This window comes from Sorex fumeus, unplaced genomic scaffold (genome assembly GCF_029834395.1).
Source record: "Sorex fumeus unplaced genomic scaffold, SorFum_2.1 ptg000043l, whole genome shotgun sequence".
Lineage (NCBI taxonomy): Eukaryota > Metazoa > Chordata > Mammalia > Eulipotyphla > Soricidae > Sorex > Sorex fumeus.
Window position 1 is genome coordinate 30,650,459 of NW_026606100.1, and position 23,884 is coordinate 30,674,342.

General features: G+C 38.9%; 1 protein-coding gene across 4 annotated transcripts in view; it reads left to right on the forward strand.

The window, feature by feature from the left end:
• BTRC (beta-transducin repeat containing E3 ubiquitin protein ligase) overlaps positions 1-23,884 on the forward strand; it is a 192,649-nt gene that overhangs the window by 53,202 nt on the left and 115,563 nt on the right. For 2 of the 4 annotated variants that reach the window (XM_056120445.1, XM_056120446.1), the window contains exon 2: positions 8,162-8,269. The exons of the other annotated variants lie outside the window; for them this stretch is intronic. In XM_056120445.1, coding sequence (XP_055976420.1) covers positions 8,162-8,269 — 108 coding nt within the window. The remainder of the gene's footprint in view (positions 1-8,161; positions 8,270-23,884) is intronic. 4 annotated transcript variants of the gene reach the window in all.

Consider the following 23,884-nt stretch of genomic DNA (forward strand, 5'->3'; position numbering starts at 1 on the left):
CCCATCCCTCCAGTGTGCACTTCCCAGCACCAATGTCCCCAGTTCTCCTCCCCTTTGGGGCATTATGGTTTGCAGTACAGATACTGAAAGATTATCATATATACCCTTTACCTCCCTTTACCTACTTTCAACACTCAGTCCTTATCCAGTGTGATCATTTACAGCTATTATTGTCAAACTAGTCCTTTCTCCATCTTACCTACCCACCCCCCCACCCCAACACACACACACTTGTGGTAGATTCCAACCATTGACCAGTCCTCCTGGCCCCTGTTTTTCTTGGTCTTGGATATTAGTTTCATACCACTTTTTAAAATATGTGTATGTGTATACATATACTATATATTCCACAAGTGAATGCAGTCATTCTATATCTGTTACCCTCCTTTGGACTCATTTCACTAAGCATGTTACTTACCATATCCATCTTTTTATAGGTAAATTTTATGACTTTATTTTTTCTAACAGCTATGTAGTATTCCATTGTGTAGATGTGCCATATTTTCTTTATCCATTCGTCTGTTCTTGGGCACTCAGGTTGTTTTCAGTTTCTGGCTATTGTGAATAGCTGCAATGAACATAGCAGTCTTTTTGGAAAACAATATGCACATTCCTCAAAAAACTAGAAATTGAGCTCCCATTTGACCCAGCAGTGCCAGTATTAGGAATATACCCTCGGGGACCAAAAACACACAGCAGAAACACCATACGTACTTCTCTGTTCATTGCAGCTCTATATTCAAGGTAGTTTTTATTAAACAAAATTTTCTTAGAAAGATGTGAGGGGAGCAAGAAAGAGAAGTACACGTTCAAGGGATAACACAGGATTCTCCAGAGTGGAAAAAGCAAAGATTCATGGAGACAAGCAAGTAGAATATGTGTTCATGGGAGAACATGGGCTTGAAGAGCAAGGAGGATCTTGGCATTAATGTTCATCAGGAATATTGGTCTATAATTTTCTTTTTCAGTAGTGTCTCTGTGTTAGATATCACTATAATATTGGATTTATAGATGCTATTAGGGAGGACCCGGCACCATTCATCGAAGAGGGTGCCCTTGTTTTACTTTATGTGGAAAATTACTACTTTATCTGCTTTGTCATAGGTTTACTGTCCATGTTATCTAAGGGTTAATCTTTAGCTCTCAGTTTTTTTGTTTTTGTTTTTTTTTTTGCTTTTTGGGTCACACCCGAGCTCAGGGGTTACTCCTGGCTCATGCACTCAGGAATTGCTCCTGGCGGTACTCAGGGAACCATATGGGAGGCTGGGAATCGAACCTGTGTTGGCCATGTTGCTGCGTGCAAGGCAAACGCCCTACCCACTGTGCTATCGCTCCAGCCCCTAGCTCTTAGTTTTATATCATTGGTCTGACAGTCTGCATTTAGTCCACATAGCTTTGTATTTTCTTTAATTTCTCTTGTCAGCTCAGTACCCTTAAACCTTCTTGGTTCCCACATCTTTTTAATAAGGAAACAACTCCATGCTTGACTTTTTAAGCACCATTTTATTTATTTATATTTTGCTTTTTGGGTCACACCCAGCAATGCTCAGGGGTTACTCCTGGCTTTGCACGCAGGAATCACTCCTGGCGGTGCTCGGGGGACCATATGGGATGCTGGGAATCGAACCTGGGTCGGCCGCGTGCAAGGCAAACGCCGTACCCACTGTGCTATTGCTCCAGCCCCTTAAGTACCATTTTTATGTAGCCAGAATATCTGACTTCTGAATCTTGTCTTTACCACACTATTAATCAAATTATGGTAATTTATTTAACCTTTCTGGGTCTTATTTACTAGATTGTTTTGTAAGTAAGATAAAGTTTTTGGGCCACACCTGGTGGTGCTTGGGGCTATTCCTGTTAGTGTTGGGGGGAAGGTGGGGGGGTTGGCGGCAGGTGGGGGCAGGGATCATGAGTGATTGTACCCAGGGCTCATGCATGTTTTGTATGCACTCCAGCCTTTTGAGTTCTCTCTCTGACCTGAATTAATGAATTTTGAAAGTGCTTTATCCAGCATTGGCTTCCATTCCAGTAAGAGCAATCTTAGTAATCATTATTAGTTGAGGAAGGGGAGAGTTGGGCCACACCTGGCAGTATTCAGGCTCTGTGTTCTTGGGGGCTGTTGCTTGTAATGCTCGTGTGACCATGTGATGCCAGTGATCAAGCTGGGGTCAGAAACATGCAAGGCAAGTACCTTACCCTCGTACTATCTCTCTGGCCCTCAGTAAGTCATTTGTACTTGATAAATTTTTGTTCTCTCCCTTTATTCCACTTGTGTCTCTTCTGGAACAATAAATATTTAATTATTGGATTTACTGATTGCAAGATCTGTACTTTGTAATAGCTTCCCAGAATGTTTTTCTTTTTTATATCATTGGTCTGTCTCTGTTGTGTGAGATGGTATCTTTAATGTTTTGATTTGCATTTCCCTGATGATTAGTGATGCAGAACTTTTTTTTCATGTCCCTTGGGCCATTTGTATTTCTTCTTTGAGGAAATTTCTGTTCATCTCTTTTCCCCCTTTTTGGGTAGGATTAGATGTTTATTTCTTGTCAAGTTCTACCAATGCTTATATATCTTGGATATTAATCCTTTATCAGATAAGTGGTATAGGCAGATATTTTCTCCCAATCTGTGGGGTATTTTTGTATTCTGGTTATTATTTGCTTTTAGATGCAGAAGCTTCTTAATTTAATATATATCTCCTTGTATATCATTTCTTCCACTTGCTTATGTATCGTTTCTTCCACTTGCTTGGTCAATGGTGTTGCCTCTTTAAAAGATGCCTTTAGCTTCCGTGCCATGGAGAGTTCTGCCTATGTTTTCCTCTGTGTATCTTACGGTTTCAGGTCTGATACGGAGATCTTTAATCTATTTTGGTTTTACCTTTTGTGCATGGCTTTAGAAAGATTTCTGAATAGAGGGGGCAAGGGTTAAGGTGGTTTTTTGTTTTGTCTTTATTTGGGGGCCATACCCAGTGGTGCTGAGGACTTACTCCTGGTTCTGTGATCAGGGGTCATTTTTGGTGGTGTTCAAGGGACCATAAAGGGTGCCTGGAATTGAACCTGGGTTGGCTACATGCAAGGTAAGAGGCTTGGCTTGCCCAGAGAAGGGTTAAAGTGAAGTGTTTTAAAGTGAAAAGGAGAAAATAACAAAGACACTCTCCTGAATGCAGGGAATTGGGGCTTAAGGGGGAGAACCTGGGAGTTTCATTTTTAAAGTGAGTGTACTAAATTGGGATTCTTAAGAGGCAATTATTGAATTTGTATAGGTAGCTTTTGAATGTATTACATGGCCTGTGGAATACTAGAGTTCTCTTTGCTTGAATTTTTTTTTTTGTTGATAGAGTAGTGAAAAGGGAATTCGAGTCCATGGCTTAAGGATACATAAACTCTCAATGCAGCAATCTTTTTATTGTTGATGATTATAGCTTCTATTACTCCTAGAAGTTGACCAACAGGGACCTGAGTTTAGGAGATTTTGTCATTCAGCTTTCATATAGTAAATGCTGAGGCCAGCCCTTTGCCTGTAGGGCTCTCTATCAGTAAAGAGGAACTGTGACTTCTCTTCTAGCAGCCAAGTGGGGGAGGAGTTAGGGTTTTCAGTGTTCTCTATGAAAATGAATTTGCTCTGTTGAACCTGATGGGCACTAGGCATTCCATTCTCCTATAAGCACTGGAGGCTCTTTGTTGCAACACTTCAATCCCTTTGATTCTTTCAAATAGTAGAAAACATGTTCAGGCATTTAAAAAAATACTGTGTATGATTTTTTTTTTAAGCTGGTAAGCTCATTCAGTTGGGTAATAAACTCTAGTTGTAATAAACTGATGTAGTCTTCAAGTTTCTTTGATTTTGCAAAGGAGAGTCTGTTAGGGCAAAGCTAAGTAGAAAATGGACTGAAGAAAGAACTAAACACGTGGGGCTAGAATTGTGTAGAATGGAAGCACATATCTCAGGCTGAATTAGCTGCAACTATTGAGATTTCATAGAGATATTTAAGAAATAGGATTTTAAAATTCATTAATGAGTTGATAGAAGCTAATTATTTTTTTGAGGAAGAAGGTAGCTGGATTGCAGTTTAGTTTAGAACCTGCTTTCTTTCCTCCTACATGCTCAGGGGCCGCTGTTGATCATCTTGGCTAATAAGACCTGATGGGGCTGGTTGGGCCAGCAGTGCTGGAGACCATGGGGGCCAAATTTGGGTTTACTCAGGAACCTTCAGGGTTAATCCTAATGCTGCTTGGGGGACCATGGAATTTTGGGGTTTGAATTTGGGTCCTTATATGATGTATCCTGACTCCTGAGCACTCCCTCTCTCCCCTTTATTTTTTAGAAAGTAAACTCTCATAATTTAAGTACAGATTATATGGAAAACCAGACTTAAAATACAAACACAGTAGAAAATAATGCGTTTTAAAAGTATTTTCATGGGGCTTATATATTGAACTTGAAGAACAGAATTATTTTTACTCTTTCTCGAAACTGATTAGTTACGGCCCTGAAATACATAGATTAGGTGCAAATAGTAACCGAAATGGCACTCCTTTCCATACTGTTACTTACTGCACAAATTTCCTTTGGTTTCCCCCTTCATTTAGAAAATGCTCCTAAATGTGAAGATAGAAGGAAAAGAGGTAGAGAAAAAGTTATAGCACATTCCATTAATTTTGTAATTATATTTTTTCCTTAATGTTTTAAAGTGGCATTTACCAGTATGGGTAAGATGAATTGTTACAATACAAACCAATTTGAAAATTGGTTTTTAAATTGGGCTATAATATATAAAATCTTATGGTAATGTGCAGATCTGACTATATTCAAGTGCAGTTTTCATACCCACACCAATTGTCTTGTAATAATCAGGAATGCATCCTCTGTGTGGTGTTTGCAAGTTAATGCTATTTTAGAAATCACGCTATAGCACATCTAGTGGCTTTCCTGGGTGTATGGGGCTCGTTATTGATTATAATATTATTTTGGAATTTTAGCTTAAGGGGATGGTATTAAACCTTTCAAATTTTTAGTTGTTAAGAGTTTTGATGGGAGATAGGATGAGTTAATGAGGTTAGTGTTACAATAAATAACTGTAAGGAAAGTCAGATAACATGAAGTGCAGTTGGGGCTGGAGCAATAGCACAGCGGGTAGGGTGTTTGCCTTGCACGTGGCCAATCCGGGTTTGATTCCCAGCTTCCCATATGGTCCCCTGAGCACTGCCAGGGATGATTCCTGAGTGCAGAGCCAGGAGTAATCTCTGTGCATCACTGGGTGTGACCCAAAGAGCGAAAAAAAAATGAAGTGCAGTTGTAATATAAGGGCACAGGATCTATGTGAAAAAGAAGACAAATTCAAAAGAAGAATGCCTTAAAAACACTAAGGAGCATTAGTAAATATAAATAAATGTGTATATGTTGATAAAAATTTTAAGGATAGGTGCCTTCAGGATGACTAGCAGTTTATATGAGCTATCTTCCTTTTCTTATGGGTGAGGGGAAAGTAACAGCTATTTTTCAATACGTGTGTCTTTTATTCCATGATTTTCTTTTGTATTTTATACTCTCTTTTTATTTCACTTTTCTTTCCCACTTTTTGTCAAATTCTGCCCCTCTTCATTTATTTGAATGAGACTTTTTTTCTACCTAGACTTCTTTTCTACAACTGAAACCAACTTCTTAATAATGTGCAGTGTCTCTCATTGGCAAGGAGAGAAGTGTGTGTGTGTGTTTGTGTGTGTGTGTGTATGTGTGCATGTAATATAAATATATTAACTCATTTTAAAACTAATGTTTGGTTGGGAGAATGTCATTAAAGCAGGAAGAAGTGTTTTCTTTTGTTTCATTGTTGTATCTTTAGGATAGCACCTAGTACAAGGAAGATGCTATAAAAATTTGTTGTATAAATGATTTTTTGTGAGGGTCCCCTTCTGGCTGTGTTAGTTGATCATCAAGATCACACCCAGTGGAGATTGGGAGACATGTGTCTACCAATTCCTAGAATTCTAGGCATGCTCTCTGCTCATTTGAGCTGTCTTCCCAACACCAGTACTTAGTTTTTTAGTATTATTAGACTGTGATAGCACTCATACTGATCGACAAAATTTCATTCTGGGATACTTTGGAGAAACTTGAGAATGTAAATTTTCCTAAAAAATACAATGTTTTATAAAGCTATAGATGCAACAAGGCTAATATTTAATTAATATTAGTAGAAGTTATTATTATTATTATCATCATTATTATTATTATTATTATTTGCATTTTGGGTCACACCCAGCGATGCACAGGGGTTACTCCTGGCTCTTCACTCAGGAATTACTTCTGGCGGTGCTCGGGGGACCATATGCGATGCTGGGAATCGAACCCGCATCAGCCGCGTGCAAGGCAAACGCCCTACCTGCTGTACTGTCGCTCTAGCCTGCTTCTCTCTCTCTCTCTCTTTTCTTTAGTCTATATTTCACTCTATTCTTTGCTCTTCTTTTTGTCTCTTACCCTTCTGTTTTGGGCTGTTTCTTACCCTATCCTCATTCTCACCCACACATGCTTGTGTGCATGTTCTCTCTCTCTCTCTCTCTCTCTCACACACACACACACACACACACATACACACACACACACAATCCATCTGGAAAGATGAGGAGGCAGCTGCTATGGTAACTGCATTTTGGTTAATGAATAGCAGACTAACAAGATACATAAAACATTTGCAAACTGTGCAGAGTTGATTTCTGTCAAAGCTGTGGAGGTATAGTACCTTTTCTTTTCCTTCTCCCACCTTTTGAAAAACCCTTAGCTTTCCTGTACTTTCTCTCTCCCTCCCTCCTTCCTCCGTGTCTCTCTCCCTCCCTCTCAGAGGACTATGTAGACTCAAGAACTGAACCTAGTCCTTCAGCAGCACCCAATTTAATTGTTTTTTTTTGGCAGTGCTGGGGAGTCAAACCCTGAGCTTCACACATTTGAGGCAAGTGCTCTGCTGCTTGGTCCCAACCCCAGCACCCAACTTAATTGAATTATCGTTCTGACTTTGTTTTCTCTTTTGGGAGGTGGGGTGGAGGATGGGCTTGGGCCACATTTGACAGTTTTCAGGGGACCATATGTGGTGCCAGGGATCAAACCTGGGTTGCTGCATGCAAGGCAGTTGCTCGCCTGCTATACTATTTCTCTAACCCCTGACCTCGTTTTCTTTTCTTTTTTTCTTTCTTCCTTTTTGGGTCACACCCAACAATGCTCAGGGGTTACTCCTGGCTTTGCACTCAGGAATTACTTCTGGCAGTGCTCAGGATACCATATGGGATGCCGGGGATCGAACCCGGGTTGGCCATGTGCAAGGCAAACGCTCTACCCATTGTGCTATCGCTCCGGCCCCTGACCCCGTTTCTAATTTACTATTCTTAGTAGATATCACCACGAACTATTCCTTTTTTTGCTTACTCTGTATAGTATTTCACTTCAGGTTATTTAATGGGAGATGAGGCACATAGAGGAAAAAAACTAATTAGATTAACAGATAGATTTCCTTTCTTTTTTTCTTCTTTTCTTTTTGGGTCACACCTGGCGATGCACAGGGGTCCCTCTTGGCTCTGCACTCAGAAATTACCCCATTGGTGCTCAGGGGGACCATATGGGATGCTGGGAATTGAACCTGGGTTGGCCATGTGCAAGGCAAATGCCCTCCCCACAGTGCTATCACTCCAGCCCCAGATTTTCTTTAGTTTTATACATAGATGAATAGGGACCGAATTTTACAGTAAATATTGGTGTTTTGACTTAACCTCTTTCCCCCTTTACTTCTTGACTACTAGTGCCCATTTGAACTTCTTTCTGGGATTAGAACTAGTAAATTAATTTCTTCCCCTCTCTCCCCCATCCCTTCATTCCTTCCTTTTTTGGGCCTCACCTGGTGGTGTTCAGGGCTCTGCACTAAGGTTTCACTCCAGCAGGCTGGATTTGGGGAACCATATGGGATGCTGGGGAATGAACCTGGGTTGGCTGTGTGCAAGATAAATGCTTTACCCACTGTACTATTCCTCCAACCCCAGAACTAGTAAATTTCCTGAAGATCATAAAGGTCAGCTTAAGAATTTTGCATTCAGTCAAGTCTTGAAAGTTCCTGTAATCTGTGCCATCCTGTCTCATACTGTCCCATCTCATAGTTGTCCTTTCTCTGCAGTGCTCTATGCCCAGGTCTCTGTGGCTGGGCTGCTCCAGCCTGGCGGACAGTATGCCTTCGCTGCGATGCCTGTATAACCCAGGGACTGGCGCACTCACAGCTTTCCAGGTACTTTCTGTGTGTGTGTGTGTGTGTGTGTGTGTGTGTGTGTATGTGTGTGTGTAACTCATTAATATGTCCCCCTTATATCCCATGCTTTACTTATAGTTACCTTTTCTCCTTTTCCCCCTTCATATTGCCTACATTTCACATCACTCAGTACACCTTTGATGATTAAACTTTAAGGTGGATCTAAACTGATCCACTTTGTGTGTGTGTGTGTGTGTGTGTATGGTGTTGGAGATTGAATCGAAGACCTCACACATGCAAGGTATGTGCTGTACCACTGAGCTAGATTTCCAGCTCCTGGAATTCTTGAGACATATTTATTGTCATAATTGGTTTGCCAAAACCAACATAGCACAGTGTGACTTGATTTTCATATCCGGTAGAAGTATGATACTGAATGTTGAAAAAACCTTAATAAATATCATCCAGTACATAATTCTGTTTTCTACGAAAAGCCAACTAATGTTAATTACAACTCATTGCCTGAACACCTTATATTTTTTATGATTATTAAAAATATGAAGTGCGATATTCAGAATATGTCCTGGTTAATGTGTGTGTGTGTGTGTGTGTGTGTGTGTGTGTGTGTGTAAGAATTACTATGTTTAAAAAAAAAAGAATTACTATGATTTGATTAACAGGTCTAGTTTCTAGTAGAAAGGCTTTTAAAGACCTTCAAGTACAGTATTCCAGTTGAGCTAATTCAGCAAGTCTTACATGACAAGAGATCTGTGTTGTCTTCAAACTTTATTACAAACCATTAGGACAGTCCTGGAATGTTGTGGAGAACTATAAAATGGAAACTTTGTAGGGGAAAATGTAAGAAAGAGCTTGATGCCCATTGCTTATGATCAGGGTACCAGATACGTTGGTTTTCTTGGTAGAAGTGCTGTCCATCCTTCTCAAATACTTAAAATTTGTGTTTGGTATTGAACGTATCGGGCGCGTTCAGGGTGGTATGGCTGTAGACCATACCAGTGATAGCACAGCGGTAGGGCGTTTGCCTTTCGCGCAGCCGGTCCGGCCGAGCCGGTTTCGATTCCTCTGTCCCTCTCGGAGAGCCCGGCAACCTACCAGGACTATCTCGCCTGCACGGCAAAGCCTGGCAAGCTACCTGTGACGTATTCGAAATGCCAAACACAGTAACAAGACATCCCAAAATGGAGACGTTACTGGCCCACTTGAGCAAATTGAACGTATGTGTGTGTGCGTTAACATTCTATTTTAAATTTTTTTACACTATTTCAAAGAGTTTTAGCAATAAACTCTTGAGTGTCAGTGATGTAACTAGGTCTTAGGAATAGGGGAACTTAAGTATATTTCTAAACTGGTAACGGTTTGTAGTTTTCATTGCTAGTTAGTGACAATAATGCGGGGTATTTCTTTTTACTTGTTCTCTCATCCAGACCTTTCTTTAAAGGTAAAGGTAAAGGCCCTCCCGTTGATCGTCGATTTGCTCGAGCGGGCCCAGTAACGTCTCCATTGGAGACTTTGTTGTTACTGTGTCTGGCATATCGAATACTCTCGGTAGCTTGCTGGGCTCTCCGAGAAGACCTTTCTTTAGATGAGGTTATTTTTTTCACTACATTTGGGGAGGAGTAGGGAGGGTGTGAGGATAAACTTTGGCGGGGTGGGGTGTATACAGAATCAAATCAGAATTTCTCACTTGTGAGGCATGAGCAATACAACTGACATAAAATCCAGGCCTTCATGAACTCCTTTGAAGATCTTTGAAAGCAGTTGACCTTGAAAAAGCACACGATACATAGGAAACATCTACATTTGATAATTATAGTCTACTGTGGAATGAAGGAAAAGCTCTTAAAAAAACATGATCTCAAAAATGGTGAACTCCCAAACTGATAAATTTTGTGATGGCAATCTTCAATGAATCATGAGAATATATGAAAGAGCCTGATCCAAAGCCTGAGAATAGGAAAAACCAGGTAATCAATGTCTGTAATAAGACCCAAACAATGGACCATTGAAGTACCTCAGGAATGGGACCCTAATTCTACCCTCTCGACCGCATGTTTTTCTCCATCCCAGTAATGCTGAGTATGACCCTGATGGTTCCCCACATTGTTGAGCTTGGGCAGTTCTGTATCTCTAGCCCCGGCATTGTTTGACTGAGTTGTGGCCAGAGTGGCCCCTGCGCTCCCAGAGCAGTGCTTGGAGAGTCTCACCCTCCCAGCTCCGACAAAACAAACCCAACAGATTGAAACACAAAAAATTGACACAAAACCCTTAAAAAAATGAATAGGACTTGGTTAGACAAATGGGAGAAGTACATGTGTTTGGGTACATTTCAGGCCTAAGAAACAGCCAGGGTAAATACTAAAAGACAAATGGGACTTAATGCTTTTAAAGACTCAACTGAACAAAAGATTTGTTTGACAGAATAAGTAGAATGAAGAAAAGACTGGGGAAACTTTTTGTGCATGATTATAGATCTTTGAAAGGAGTTTGGTCCCACAGGCTAGAGTGATAGTACAGCAGGTAGGATGCTTGCCTTGTACATGACAACCCTAGCACCCCATATGGCCCCCTAAGCCCCGCCAGGAATGACTTTGAGTGCAGAGTTAGGAATGAGACCTGAGCATCACTGAGTGTGACCCCAAAACTAAAACAAAAACAACAAAAAGGAAAGTTTATTCTTATGCTAAGAAAAGTAGTATGTTGGGGTAGGAGAGATAGTAAAGAGATCAAGGCTCTTGCATTGCACACAGCAGACGCAGGTTTGAACCTGGCACCAAATATGGTTCTCTGCGAGGAGCGATCTCCTGAACACTGCTGGAATACCAAAAAATAAAATAAAAGTAGTAAATTATTGAAAGAATTTAAAGTGTGACCTGATCAAATTTGCTATTATTTTAGCAAAAATAAAGATATTTGCAGAAATTGAAGACAGGTGTTAGATTTGTTCTCAAGAGTCTTTGGAGTGCTTTTTTGTTTGTTTGTTTGCTTTTTGGGTTACACCTGGCAATGCTCAGGGATCACTCCTGGCTCTGCACTCGGGAATCATTCCTGGAGGTACTCAGGGGACCATATGGGATGCTGGGAATTGAACCCAGGTCGGCCGCGTGCAAGGCAAACGTCCTACCCGCTGTGCTATCGCTCCAGCCCCTCTTTGGGGATTTTTGTTTTGTATTGTTGAGCCCAGGTCTCGTGTGCTAGGCATATGCAATTTATTATAAACCATATTCCTCTGTTGTATTAAAAAAATCATTGATGACCCCAAAGTATTTTTGTTCATGTAGGTTATATTTTTGTTTACACAGTTTGAAATTAAAACTGAGAAAAAAATTTAATTTTTAATTAATTTTTAATTGAATCACAGGATGGTACAAATCCAAAGTTGTTCATGATTGGATTTCAGTTGTATCATGTTCAAACACATGCCACTTCTCCAGTGTACATTATAAAAAAAAATTAAATTTATGAATTCATTTTAAGTAGCTGTCATAAACCTATAGCATTAATTCAAATAAAATATTTTCATGGAAAATAACTCTTTGAACAAAAATTAAGGCTTTTGCCATGTATTTCCAAATATCCTTAATATCTGGGTTAATAAAAGACAGTTGGGTTCTTGTATGTGCTCCTGCACCAGTTCATATTGTGGTGTAGTGTAATGATTGAAAACATGTGTAGTTTATTTGCCTTCTCACTGAGAGATCAAACTTGGGTCAGCTGCATGCAACCTGATCATTGTGTCTCCCCACTCCTTAATCTTTTCAGGTTTTTATAACTCTAAAAATTTGTTGCAGTATAATATGTGATCAAAATCATATCAATGAATTTCTTGTGCTCTGTTGTTGAAATACATTAGTTTCACCTATATCAGCAAACCTTGCTGGAAAAATATGGACATTCATATACAAAGTAATGAGTTGCCACTGTTTCATTGCACCATATGCAAAAATTAACTCAAACTAAATCATAGAACTAAATAAAGGGTAATAGAAAAATAAGGGAGAAAAAATTGTGACTTTGGTTTAGGCAAAGATTTTTTAAAAAAATTTTTATTAGTGAAACACCATGAGGTACAGTTGTAGACTTACAGATTTTTGTGCTTGGTTTATGCAATGACCAAATACCCATCCCTCCACCAGTGCCCATTTTCCACCACCATGGGTCCCAGTATCCCTCCCACCCCCCATCCCCCCACCCCACCCTGCCTCTGTGGCAGGGCATTCCCTTTTGTTCTCTCTCTCCTTTTGGGTGTTGTGGTTTGCATTGAGGCATTGAGTGGCAGTCATGTTTGGTCTATAGTCTACTTTCAGCATGCTTCTCCCATCCTGGGAGGATCCTCCCAACACCTTTTTTTTTGGTGCTCCCTTCTCTATCTGAGCTCCCTTTTCCCCTAGCATGTGTGGCTGGCCTCTAAGCCATGGAGCAAAACTCCTGGTACTAATCTCAGCCACTCTTGAGTGTTAGTCTCCTATTTTGTTACTTTATGTTCCCCAGATGAATGCAGTCTTTCTATGTCTATCCCTCTCTTTCTGACTCATTTCGCTTAACATGATACTTTCCATGTAGTACCACTTGTATGTAAAATTCATGACTTCATCTCTTCTAACAGCTACATAGTACTCCATTGTGTAGATGTACCAATGTTTCTTTAACCAGTCATCTGTTCTCGGGCACTCAGGTTTTTTTCCAGATTCTGGCTATTGTAAAGAGTGCTGCAATGAACAAATAAGTGCAGATGTCACTTCGACTATACTTTTTTTTAGGCAAAGATATTTTTTAAGCAAGAGAATATTTTTATGAACCTTAAAGTAAATGTGATAAATTGTACTTAATCACAATTAAACTAAAAGAAATTGAACAAAAGGAGAGAGAGAACAAAAGGGAATGCCCTGCCACAGAGGCGGGTTGGGTTGCGAGTGATACTGGGATCATTGGTGGTGAAGAATGGGCACTGGTGAAGGGATGGGTACTTGATCATTGTATAACTGAAACCCAAGCACAAAAACTTGTAAGTCTACAACTGTACCTCATGGTGTTTCACAAATAAAAATAAAAAATAAAATAAAATAAAAACTAAAAAAAGAAAATGAACAGGTAAAGCAGTGAAAAGTAGAAAATATTTGTGAAGTGCGTCTCTAATAAAAGTCTTGTATTCATAATACATAGACAATTTTTACAACACAATAATCTTCTAAAGAAAGGAATAGGCAATTAATGTACCAAAAAGTAGAATAGAGGGGGTTAAGACGATAGTACAGGGGTGGATCCAGAGAGAGAATGAAGCAAGTAAGGCACTTGGATCCCCTGGCACTGCATAGCATATAGTCCCCTGCGCACTGTCAGGAGTAAGCCCTGAGTACAGTTGGGTGTGGTCCCAGAACAAAAAAATTAGTAAAAACTAACAGCAGATAATCACAAGAAACAGTGCTCAATCAAGTAAATAATCAGAAATGTATAAATTAAAAACCACAGTGTGAGGCTATCACCACCCACATGCCTTTTACTACCATGTGTATGGGGATGGGAATTAAGTAAAATCTATGTAGCTGTGTATCCTAAGTTAATATGAGAATTGTTGTGCTGGAAAACTTAAAAGGAGAAGATGTGTCTAGCACTTTTTTCTTTCATTTTTTTTGGGCCACACCTGATGTTGCTTAGGACTTTCTCCTGACTTTTATGATCAGGGATCATTTCTTGCAGGTCTCTTAACACTTATCCATTGATCTCAGCGATGCCCTATAGAGTGCTTTTTAGTAGATGGGATTCAGTAAATACTGGGGATTTGAATTATTTTAGGTAAGTGTAAAGGTTACAAAATATAATTAAAAATTGTACATATCTATCATCTGACTTGGACACGGTAGTGTCATGATAATCTGAATATTTTATTTGGCCGAAAATAATCTTGAATCTAAACTCAGTAGAAAAGAATTCCAAGCAATTTTCAACATTGTGTTGGGGCTTTCTGTATTTGGAATCCTTTTTATTCTTTTTTGTTTGTTTTTATTTTTTATTGCTAGAGTATATTTGGAGAATAATTCGATTTAGAGATCTGCCTGAAAAAAACTGGATTAGTAGGTCTTGAATTACATCATATTTGGACAACCTGGCAGGCTACCGAATGTAACCTGCCCACATGGCAGAGTCTGGCAAACTCCCCGTGGTGTACCCAATATGCCAAATACTAGTAACAATGATGGGTCTCATTCTCCTAACCCTGAAAGAGCCTTGAATCTCAGGGCTAGGACGAAGGAGAAGTTACTGGTGCCTGCTTGAGGCAATCGATGAACAACAGGATGATCGTGATTGTGAATTATATCATAGGAGTGAAATTGTGTGGCATAAGCTGAAAAAAGGTGTACTATCTTCAAAGCTGAGAAAAGAAGCTTTGAAGATAGTATAATGGTGTAATAGTTAAGAACATAGAACCTTAAAGCTAGACTATTTGGAATTTGATTCTGGTCCTAAGCATGACCTTGGATAAGTACTAGACTTCTTTGTAGCTTAGTTTTCTGGTCAGTAAAATGGGGGAAGATTGTAGCATCTTTCTTATGAAATTGTTAGTAGGATTAAGTTGGTTTAAGTTCTTTAGTGTCTGGCAGATAATGGGTTTTATATTGCTAGAAAAAAAATATATGGAGGAGCGGGTTTGTAGGCTTTCAGCAAATACTATTTTCTACGTTAAGTATCTAATAATATTTTATTAGATAAAAATACTCTTTTCATTCCTCTTATATAGCCCAGTATTAAATCTACTCTTAGTTCAAGAATTGATTAGAAAAATTTGCTTTTCAGAATTTTGCTAAAAGAGTGAATGTTTCTTTTTCTTGTGTAGCAAAATTTTTTTAAGTGTCTTATGTGCTGATTTTATCCTATTATCCCAATAATTTGCTCAGGTTCAATTTGCCGATGTGCTCAGTATTGCTGGTTGACTAATTGGCTTAAGATACAGACTTAAGTATAGTTTTTCCTGTTCCCAGTTTATACCTTTTTTGGAACTATAATAGGTAAGTTTATTTACTTAGTTAGATTTTATTTACAGTAGAAATTTATATACAGAGAAACACAGATTTAGACTACTCTTGAAAGTGACTACTCATAAGTGTCCTAGTGAATACATTTGAATAACCTTACTCATGATATAGAATACTTCCATAATCTGAGATTTTCTTTATATATTATCTTCCAGTTAGTACCCATGCCCTTCATGTAATCACTGTTCTGTTTTGTCACCAAAGATTACTTTGCCTATTTCTGAACTTCATATAAATGCAGAAATAAAGTGTATATTGTTTTTGAGTTTTGTTTTCTTTTGATCAACATGGTTTTTTAAAAAATTGTTTCATCTTGTGTTGATTAGCAATTATTCTTTGTTATTGCTAAATATATTAATCTATAATTTGTTTTTCCATTGCTCTATTTGTATTGTGCTTTTTTGATCTATTATGAATAGAGTTACTATATACAACTCCTATAGGTCCTTTTAGTAGATGTCTTGTTTTTATTTCTTTAGAGTTGAATTGCTGGATCATAGAGTAAATAAGTTTTTTAGCTTTAGAAAGTAATTTTTCGAAGTGGTTGCCCAGTAGAAATATTCATTTTTATTAATATTGCCAAATATGTTTAAGGAAATGGCTTAGTAATAACATGATGGCACTTTTCACCTTGAAGGTGACATAATGTATTCCTTTAGTAAATTTGATGCATTTTAAAAAGTAAGTAAACCTCTGAAAATAGTAAAGAGTCATGGACTGAGTCATTGGTGAGTTTGTTGAGTTATCTTTTTTTGTAGAGGCATGGTTTGGGTCACACCAGGTGTGTGTGGTGCTTAGGAGATGCTTCTTGTAATGCTCAGGGGACCGTGCAGTGTCAGCAAGAGTCTTGTCCCTTATACTATTTCTTTGTCCCTGTTGGATTATCTTTAGTAATTCAGTTGAAATGGCAATTTGGGGATGGTTAGATTATTTCTATTTTGAAACACACTTTAGTGACAGAGATACTGAAATCTATCTATTCATCATTTCAGTGTTTTTTCCTAGAAGTTTGTGGATGTTAAAAAGAGCCTCTCTTTGTTATAATCTAACAAATTATAGATTAATATATTTAGCAATAACAAAAATAATTGCTAATCAACACTTGGTTCATTTGCCTGTGCTTATCAAATAATGATCTTATTTATAATTTAAAATAGATGCTGGAGAGATAGCACAGCAGGTAGGATGCTTGCCTTGCGTTGCAGCCAACCTGGGTTCAGTCCTTGGTACTCCATATGGTCCCCTGAGCCCCGCCAGGAGTGATCTTTGAGTATAGAGCCAGTAGTAAGTCCTGATTACCTCTGGGAGTGATCCAAAAACCAAAAAGAAAACAGAATAAGCAGTAGAAAATGCTTAAAAATAGCTGAGCAATTAAAGTTTTCTTTTTTAAAATTTTGGCCACTCCTGGTTGATTTTATTAAATGTATTTTATTGTTTTAGCTTTCTTAAAAGCCTAATGAATTTTGTCATCTGCTAAGTAAAATGTAAAAATAGAATAATTTTTGGAAAAGTATTTTTCATAATATGTTTATATTCATGTATATAAGACTTTATTTTACATCTGAGGTTTTAGGGGATTGTGGATCAGCACATTGTATATTGTGCAGGGCACTTGCATTGCATTGGCTGACCCAGATTCCATCTCAGCCCCCTATATGTTCCCTGGACCCTGACCCTGATTTATATCTGGGTGCAGAGCCTGAAGTAAGACATGAACACTGCCAGGTATTACCCAAAATACAATAAATAAAATATTTTTTAAAGAAAGAAAATAATTGAATTTCAAATACATTTTGTTCTTTTCCAATTTCTTTTTCATCAGCAGGTTACAATGACTTTGTTCTGCTTAATCTATGTCCAGTTGTTCACATGTTTATAAATTGAACAGTGTTTGAACGTGGATTACTAAGTTGAGTGGTTTACTCCTATTTCTGCGTCTGCCTCTATTAAATGATGGCACCGTAAGCTAAGTTAACAGTTCGGTTTTAATGATTTCAACATTTTAGTCTTCATAGACACAAAACTGTAAATTACAAAATGTTGGAAATAGATTTTTTTCTTTTAAGAATATCATTATGGGGCCAGTGGTTATAGCTCAGTGGTAGAGCACTTGCCCTGCATGTGTGAGGCCCCAGAATCAATTCCAGGCTTTGTGCTCTTCCCTCCAATTTTGAATTTTTAAACATTTAGCTAATTTTGAAATTTACTTGTTCAGTTTCTAGTCTTTTAGCTTTTAAAAAGATAACATGTTTTTGCAGACCAAGGATATATGGCTTTAGTGGTTAAGTACTTTTCTTGCATGTATGAAGCTGAGATCAGTCCCCACTACTGAATAATATTTTGCTAACAAAATTATTTATGACTAAATTTATGGCATTTTTATCTTTCCCTATAAATTACCTTAGTAGAAAGGCATTGTTTATTAAGTGATATTTTTGTTTGTTTTTGTTTTGGGACCATACCCAACTGTGCTCAGGGCTTATTCCTGGCAGTTTTCTGGGGACTATAAGGGATATGGGGATCAAACCCCAGTGGCCTTGTGCAAGGGAAGTGCCCTGCCCAACGCACTATCACTCTAGCCCATAACTGATAGGTCTTTCAAGATGTTTACTTGTTATTTAAATATTAGCTGTTTTGACAGATCTATGATGCAGGTAATGTTTATTTGCATATCAACATGCAACATCATCTCATGTTGTTGAGCAAACAAAATTATCTAATGTAGATGGTCAGTTTTTCTTTAAAAATTATTTTTGTATTCTTCCTGATAATTCCGCACAGCGAAAACTGACAAGCTACCCATTACTATTCGATATGCCAAAAACAGTAATGAGAAGTCTCACAATGGAGACATTACTGGTGCCCACTCGAGCAAATCAATGAACAACGGGAGGACAGTGCTGCAGTGTTACAGTGTTTCTTGATGATTCCAAAAAACTTAACTCTTATTCACAAAGAGGGTTTATTGCCTTTGTATTGAATAATGTTGGAGTTTTCCCAAAATGTCCTAACTTCTACTAGACCCTTATGAGCAGATATCCTAAGTACAGGTACTGGTACCCTAAAGGGCCTAGAGCTGTTACAGTATAAGAAACACAGACTGGAAGAATGGATGAAAACTTAAGGGTATTGGGAGTCTATGGGGATATACTATCTTTAGGAGACAAATTCTTGCTGTGGTCATAAAAATTACTTTCTTTACATTTTCTGATAACTTTCTTGTTTTGGGCATCTTTGCTGTGTAATGATCATTGTACCACAGGAGATCTTCCTGTGATATTCAGGAATTATTGGTTGTTGTGTTACCGCTATAGCCATATAGTATCTTCTTTCACTATTGTATTACTTTTATATAGCAGTATTTTATTGTCTTGCTGCCCTTGTGCTAGTTTTAGTTTCTAGATTTGCTGGATAATGTGGATTGCTAAAATGTGGACTCTTGGTACATAAATTGGCATCTAGGTAAATCTGTCCTCTTCCTAGTTTTTGTTTTGTTTTGGGGCCACACCCAGCGGTGCTCAGGGCTTATTCCTGCCTCTGCTCAGGGACCACTCCTAGTGGGTTGAGGGGACCTTATGGCGTGCCAGGGATTGGACCTGGGTCAACCCTGGCTCTGCTAAGTGCAAGGCAAACGCCTTACCTGCTATACTATTGTTTTGGCCTCTCTGTCATTTTTAATGAAGAGAGAAAACGAGGCTATTTATGGTAGCTTCATTGGGAAAAAAAAAATAGAAAGACCTTGATTTGCTCAGCTGCGTAAGTCTCTAAGAATTGCAACACTTCACTACTGGGAGACAATACCATGAGGGTTTTTTTTTTCTCCTTAGACCGATGTTGAGTAGCTCAGAGATTTTTCTTTATTCTCTGAGCCAGTCTTCTTTGGATACCAGAATATTATATTTTGAAATAGTTATTTGGGCCTAGGATGTACATCACCATGAAACAGGATTTTGCAGTGCACCTTCCCCTGCTGGGTTATCTGTCATCTGCCTTTAAAAGTTCTCAGGTGTATCATTCAAATCCTCAAGTCCTTTGTGTAAGCCTAGTATCTATGGCTTGGTATTAAAAATAGTGTATTAATTAAATTGTAATTTTGTGCCGTGTTCAAGGGTATTTCATTTTCATATATAATTCTGTAGTAGAAGTTCAAGTATTAGCCTGATCCCATCTAATTTATATGATTTAGAGGTCATAAGCATAAGGAAAGACCAGAAAGATAAGTACTTTCAGTTTGTATTTTTATGGTTTACATGTACAAATACACTATTTTTAAATGGTATATGTAAGGTTTTATATCTTAACATGCAAAGTTTTAAGTTTAAAAGAAGACTGATTAGGTTTACTGAAATTTTTTCTTTTTGGGGTCACACCCAATGATGTACAGGGGTTACTCCTGGTTCTTCACTCAGGAATTACTCCTGGTGGTGTTCAGGGGACCAGATGTGTTGCTGGGAATCGAACCTGGTTCAGCGGCGTGCAAGGCAAACACCCTACCCGCTGTGCTATTGCTCCAACCCCTGAAATTTTTTTGTTGCTCGTTGACGTGTCTCTCCTTTTCCTGAGCCATGTTTTGGGCAGTGCCTGTTTCTATATGATAATCTAATGTAAGAGAATAATTTTAGTATGTTAGTGTATTTCTTCTTAATTTTTTTCAAATTGGCAGGGCATTAATTTTTTTAAGCATTTCGGTTGTAGCATAGTGCATCCCTCTGGGAGGAATTGGTAAAATGAGGATAAAATGGTTATAGAATTCCAACAGCTTGAAAATAACACATGCATTTGACCAAAATCTCTTTTGTATTCTCTTTTCTGGTTCTATTCCAGTAGTCCTGGAAATATGCCTATGGACTATTTACAGTGAGATTATAAAACTGCATCGTGATTCTGGTGAATAGAAGCCAGAGCATGTGGCTCCAGCACCCCAGCTGGCAGTAAGCTCTCCCTAGGTTTATGAATGTAGTTAGATGGCCCCCAACTGTTTACAAGACAGCAGAGGTGAGATGTTTGATTGACAAGTCAGAAATGCATTAGATCATTCTCTCTGCCAGTCTCTGGTTCATGCTGTTAAAAATGTCAGCCTCCAAGTTTGAATGGCAGCCTGAGGGCCTTAGAAGCTTTTTGTTTTCTGAGATGGAAACACAAATTGGATGTGTGCCTGAGCGCTTCATCCTGGGCTGTAATTTCATCTTTTAGCTAAGAACCACAAGGTACACGAGCAAAGCACCCTGTAAACAATAATACGGTGGAAAAAAAAATAAACAAGGTCGTGTTTCTGGTACGTTGATCCGATGGTGTCCTGACCTCTATCACGTTGAACATCTCCACTCTGATTGCTGTTCCCTTTGGCATTACAATGAGAGAAAGAGAGACTGACATAGGAGGAAAAGATTTAAAGTTGCAGTGTCGTTGCACATTCCTTGTATTGGCTATGAAATATTGAACTGTCAGAATGTGACACTTGGTTTTTTAAGCAACCTTTCTTGTTTGAGGTGTTTGCAGTTCATTCCTTTCTCCCCCATTTGTCTGCTTTCCTTGATAGGGTTGGAAGTAGTTGGCTTAAATGCATGAAAAGGGACGTTGTTAAAGAGAAGTGGTGCTGATGGAGCAAAATAAACTTAACACTGGGACGTAAATGCAGGCTGTAAGGAATGAACAAAAGGAGACTAAAGTTGAGTTCGTATATTGGTTTGGGATTTATGTAGCACCCTATTGTAAGGATGAATCAACTTTACTCCCACTTTTTTGATAGAAGCAGGAAATTGGGGAGACAATAGTGGAGTAAGGTAAGAGGTAGAGTGACACATTTGTTAAACATTGTTTATTAAATTGCATCATTGTCAGTTAAAGTTATTTATTTGATACTTACTATTATTTATTTGGCTGTTATTTATTGCTCTAATTGTCTAATAATGTGCTTGGCAAGTGCTTCATTATGAAAGACATTTTCACAAGAAGAACCACCTTTAAAAATAAAGAAGATGGAGAGGTAGTGCAGCAGGTAGGGCGCCTCCCTGCATGCAACTGATCTGTTGACCCCCCAGTATCCCCTATTGTCCCCCTGAGCCCTGCCAAGAGTGATTCCTGAGCACAGAGACAGGAATTAGTCTTTTTTTTTTTTTCTTTCTAGGTCATACCCAGCAATGCTCAGGGGTTACTCCTGGCTCTGCGCTCAAGAATTACTCCTGGCGGTGCTTGGGGAACCATATGGGATGCTGGGGATCGAACCAGGTTGGCTTCATGCAAAGCAAACACCCTACTCTCTGTACTGTCGCTTTGGCCCCAGGAGTTAGTCTTGAGCATTGCGGGGTGTGGCCACAAACCAACTGAACAAACAAAAAAAATTAAAAATTTTTAAATTAAAAATTACCAAATATATGCCAGAAAGATAGCTGAATAGCTGAATGGCTAGTGTGTAAATTTTGTATGAAGGAGCCTAAATTTGTTCCCAGGCCACTGCATGGTTACCTGAGCACTGCTGGGAGCAGCCCCTGAATACCACCAGGTATGCTCCCAAAATGTTTCTTAATATGCAGAATTTGTAATTACAGTAAGAAGATTGAGAAGTAGATAGTATGGAAGAACCATAATGTTTGCATATATACAACGGTACGATAGCACAGCGGGTAGGCGTTTGCCTTGCACACTGCCCATGCCCCCGACGACCCGAATTCGATTCCTTCGCCCCTCTCTGAGAGCCCGGCAAGCTACCGGAAGTATCTTGCCCTCACAGCACAGCCTGGCAAGCTACCTGTGATGTATTCAACATGCCAAACACAGTAACAAGAAGTCTCACGATGGAGACGTTACTGGGCCCGCTTGAACAAATTGATGAACAACCGGAGACAGTGCTACAGTGCTACATGAATAGAAAAATCTTAAGTGGAAAAGTCAAACGATTTTTTTTTTAGAAAATATATAGGTTGAGTTTCTGTTGCTTTGTTTTAAGTGCAATGTATCTTTAAAACAACATATTTTATATTTAAAATTCTTTTTTTCCAAGAAAAAAATTTTTGATAGATGCATACTTTTTTCTTAATCCATTTTGGGGGCATGGTACTGAGAACCTTTCAGTAGTGAAGAGGTGAAGTTTTTTAGCAGGACTGACCCTTTGGACTGTGGAAAAAATAGGAAGTTATGTTAAAAGTATTTGTATTAGCTCTTATTGGTGGTTTTAAAGCATAGCTATTTAGCTTAGACATTTCCTGCAAATTTAAAAGGTAGGAGGTATTCTCTGTCATGACTACATGGTAAAATGTACTGGGAAAAATGGTTCTAATCATTTTTTTCTTTTTATTAAATTTTTTAATAGTGAGACATCATGAGGTACAGTTAGAGACTTACACATTTTTGTGCTTGGGTTTCAATTATACAATGATCAAATAGCCATCCCTCCACCGGTGCCCATTTCCCACCACCACAGATCCCAGTATCCCTCCCCCCCCATCCCACCCTGCCTCTGTGGCAGGGCATTCCCCTCTGTTCTCTCTCTCCTTTTGCCTGTTGTGGTTTGCAAAAGAAACATTGAGTGACAATCATGTTTGGTCTATAGTCTACTTTCAGCATGCTTCTCCCATCCTGGGAGGACCTAATCATTCTTGATGTTTCTTAATTCCCTGCTTTCAGGACATGCTGAAAAGGAAAAGATAGTATTTTTACAATGATGTCCTGATCCTTGTACCCAGAATATCTTTTTTTAATTGAATCATGGTGAGATGCAGTTACAAAGCTGTTCATAGTGGGATTTTAGTCGTACAGTGTTCCAACACCCATCCTTCTACAAGTGTACATTTCCCACTACCACTGTTCCCAGTTTCCTTCCTGCCACCCTCTCCTAGCCTGTCTGTCTGGCAGGCACTCCCCCCCACTTCTCTCTCTCTCTCTCTCTCTCTCTCTCTCTCTCTCCCTCCCTCTCTCCCTCCCTCCCTCCCTCCCACCCTCCCTCCCACTCTCTCTCCCACTCACCCACTCCCACTCCCATCTTCCCCTCTCTCTCCCCACACCACTTTGTGTCTCTGTTATGTTTCTCTCCCCTGTTTTGGGTTTGCAATACAGGTACTGAGAGGTTCTCATGTTTGTTCCTTTACCTGTTTTCAGCACACATTTCTTATCCGGAGTGATCATTTCTCACTATCTTTGCCATGGTGGTTCTTCTCTGTCCCAACTGCCTTCTCCCCCAGCACTTGGGCAGGCTTCTAACCATGACCTATCCTCCTGGCCCTTGTTTCTACTGTCCTTGGGTATTGGTCTCATATTATGCTTTTTTCATATCCCACAAATGAGTCCAATCCCACAATAATAATCTTGACTCACAAAGTACATCACACAGAAATAAGATCAAATAGAAGGATGAGAATTACTGTTATTGTTGTTATTATTATTATTAATTATTATTATTATTATTGTCACACCCAGCGATGCACAGGGGTTACTCCTGGCTCTGCATTCAGGAATTACTCTTGGAGGTGCAAAGGGGACCATGGACCATATTGAATGCTGGGAATCGAACCCGGGTTGGCAAGGCAAATGCCCCACGCTCTGTGCTATCACTCCAGCCCCAAGTTACTGTTATTTTAAGTATTGCTTTGTATTTAAAAAATATGACTTG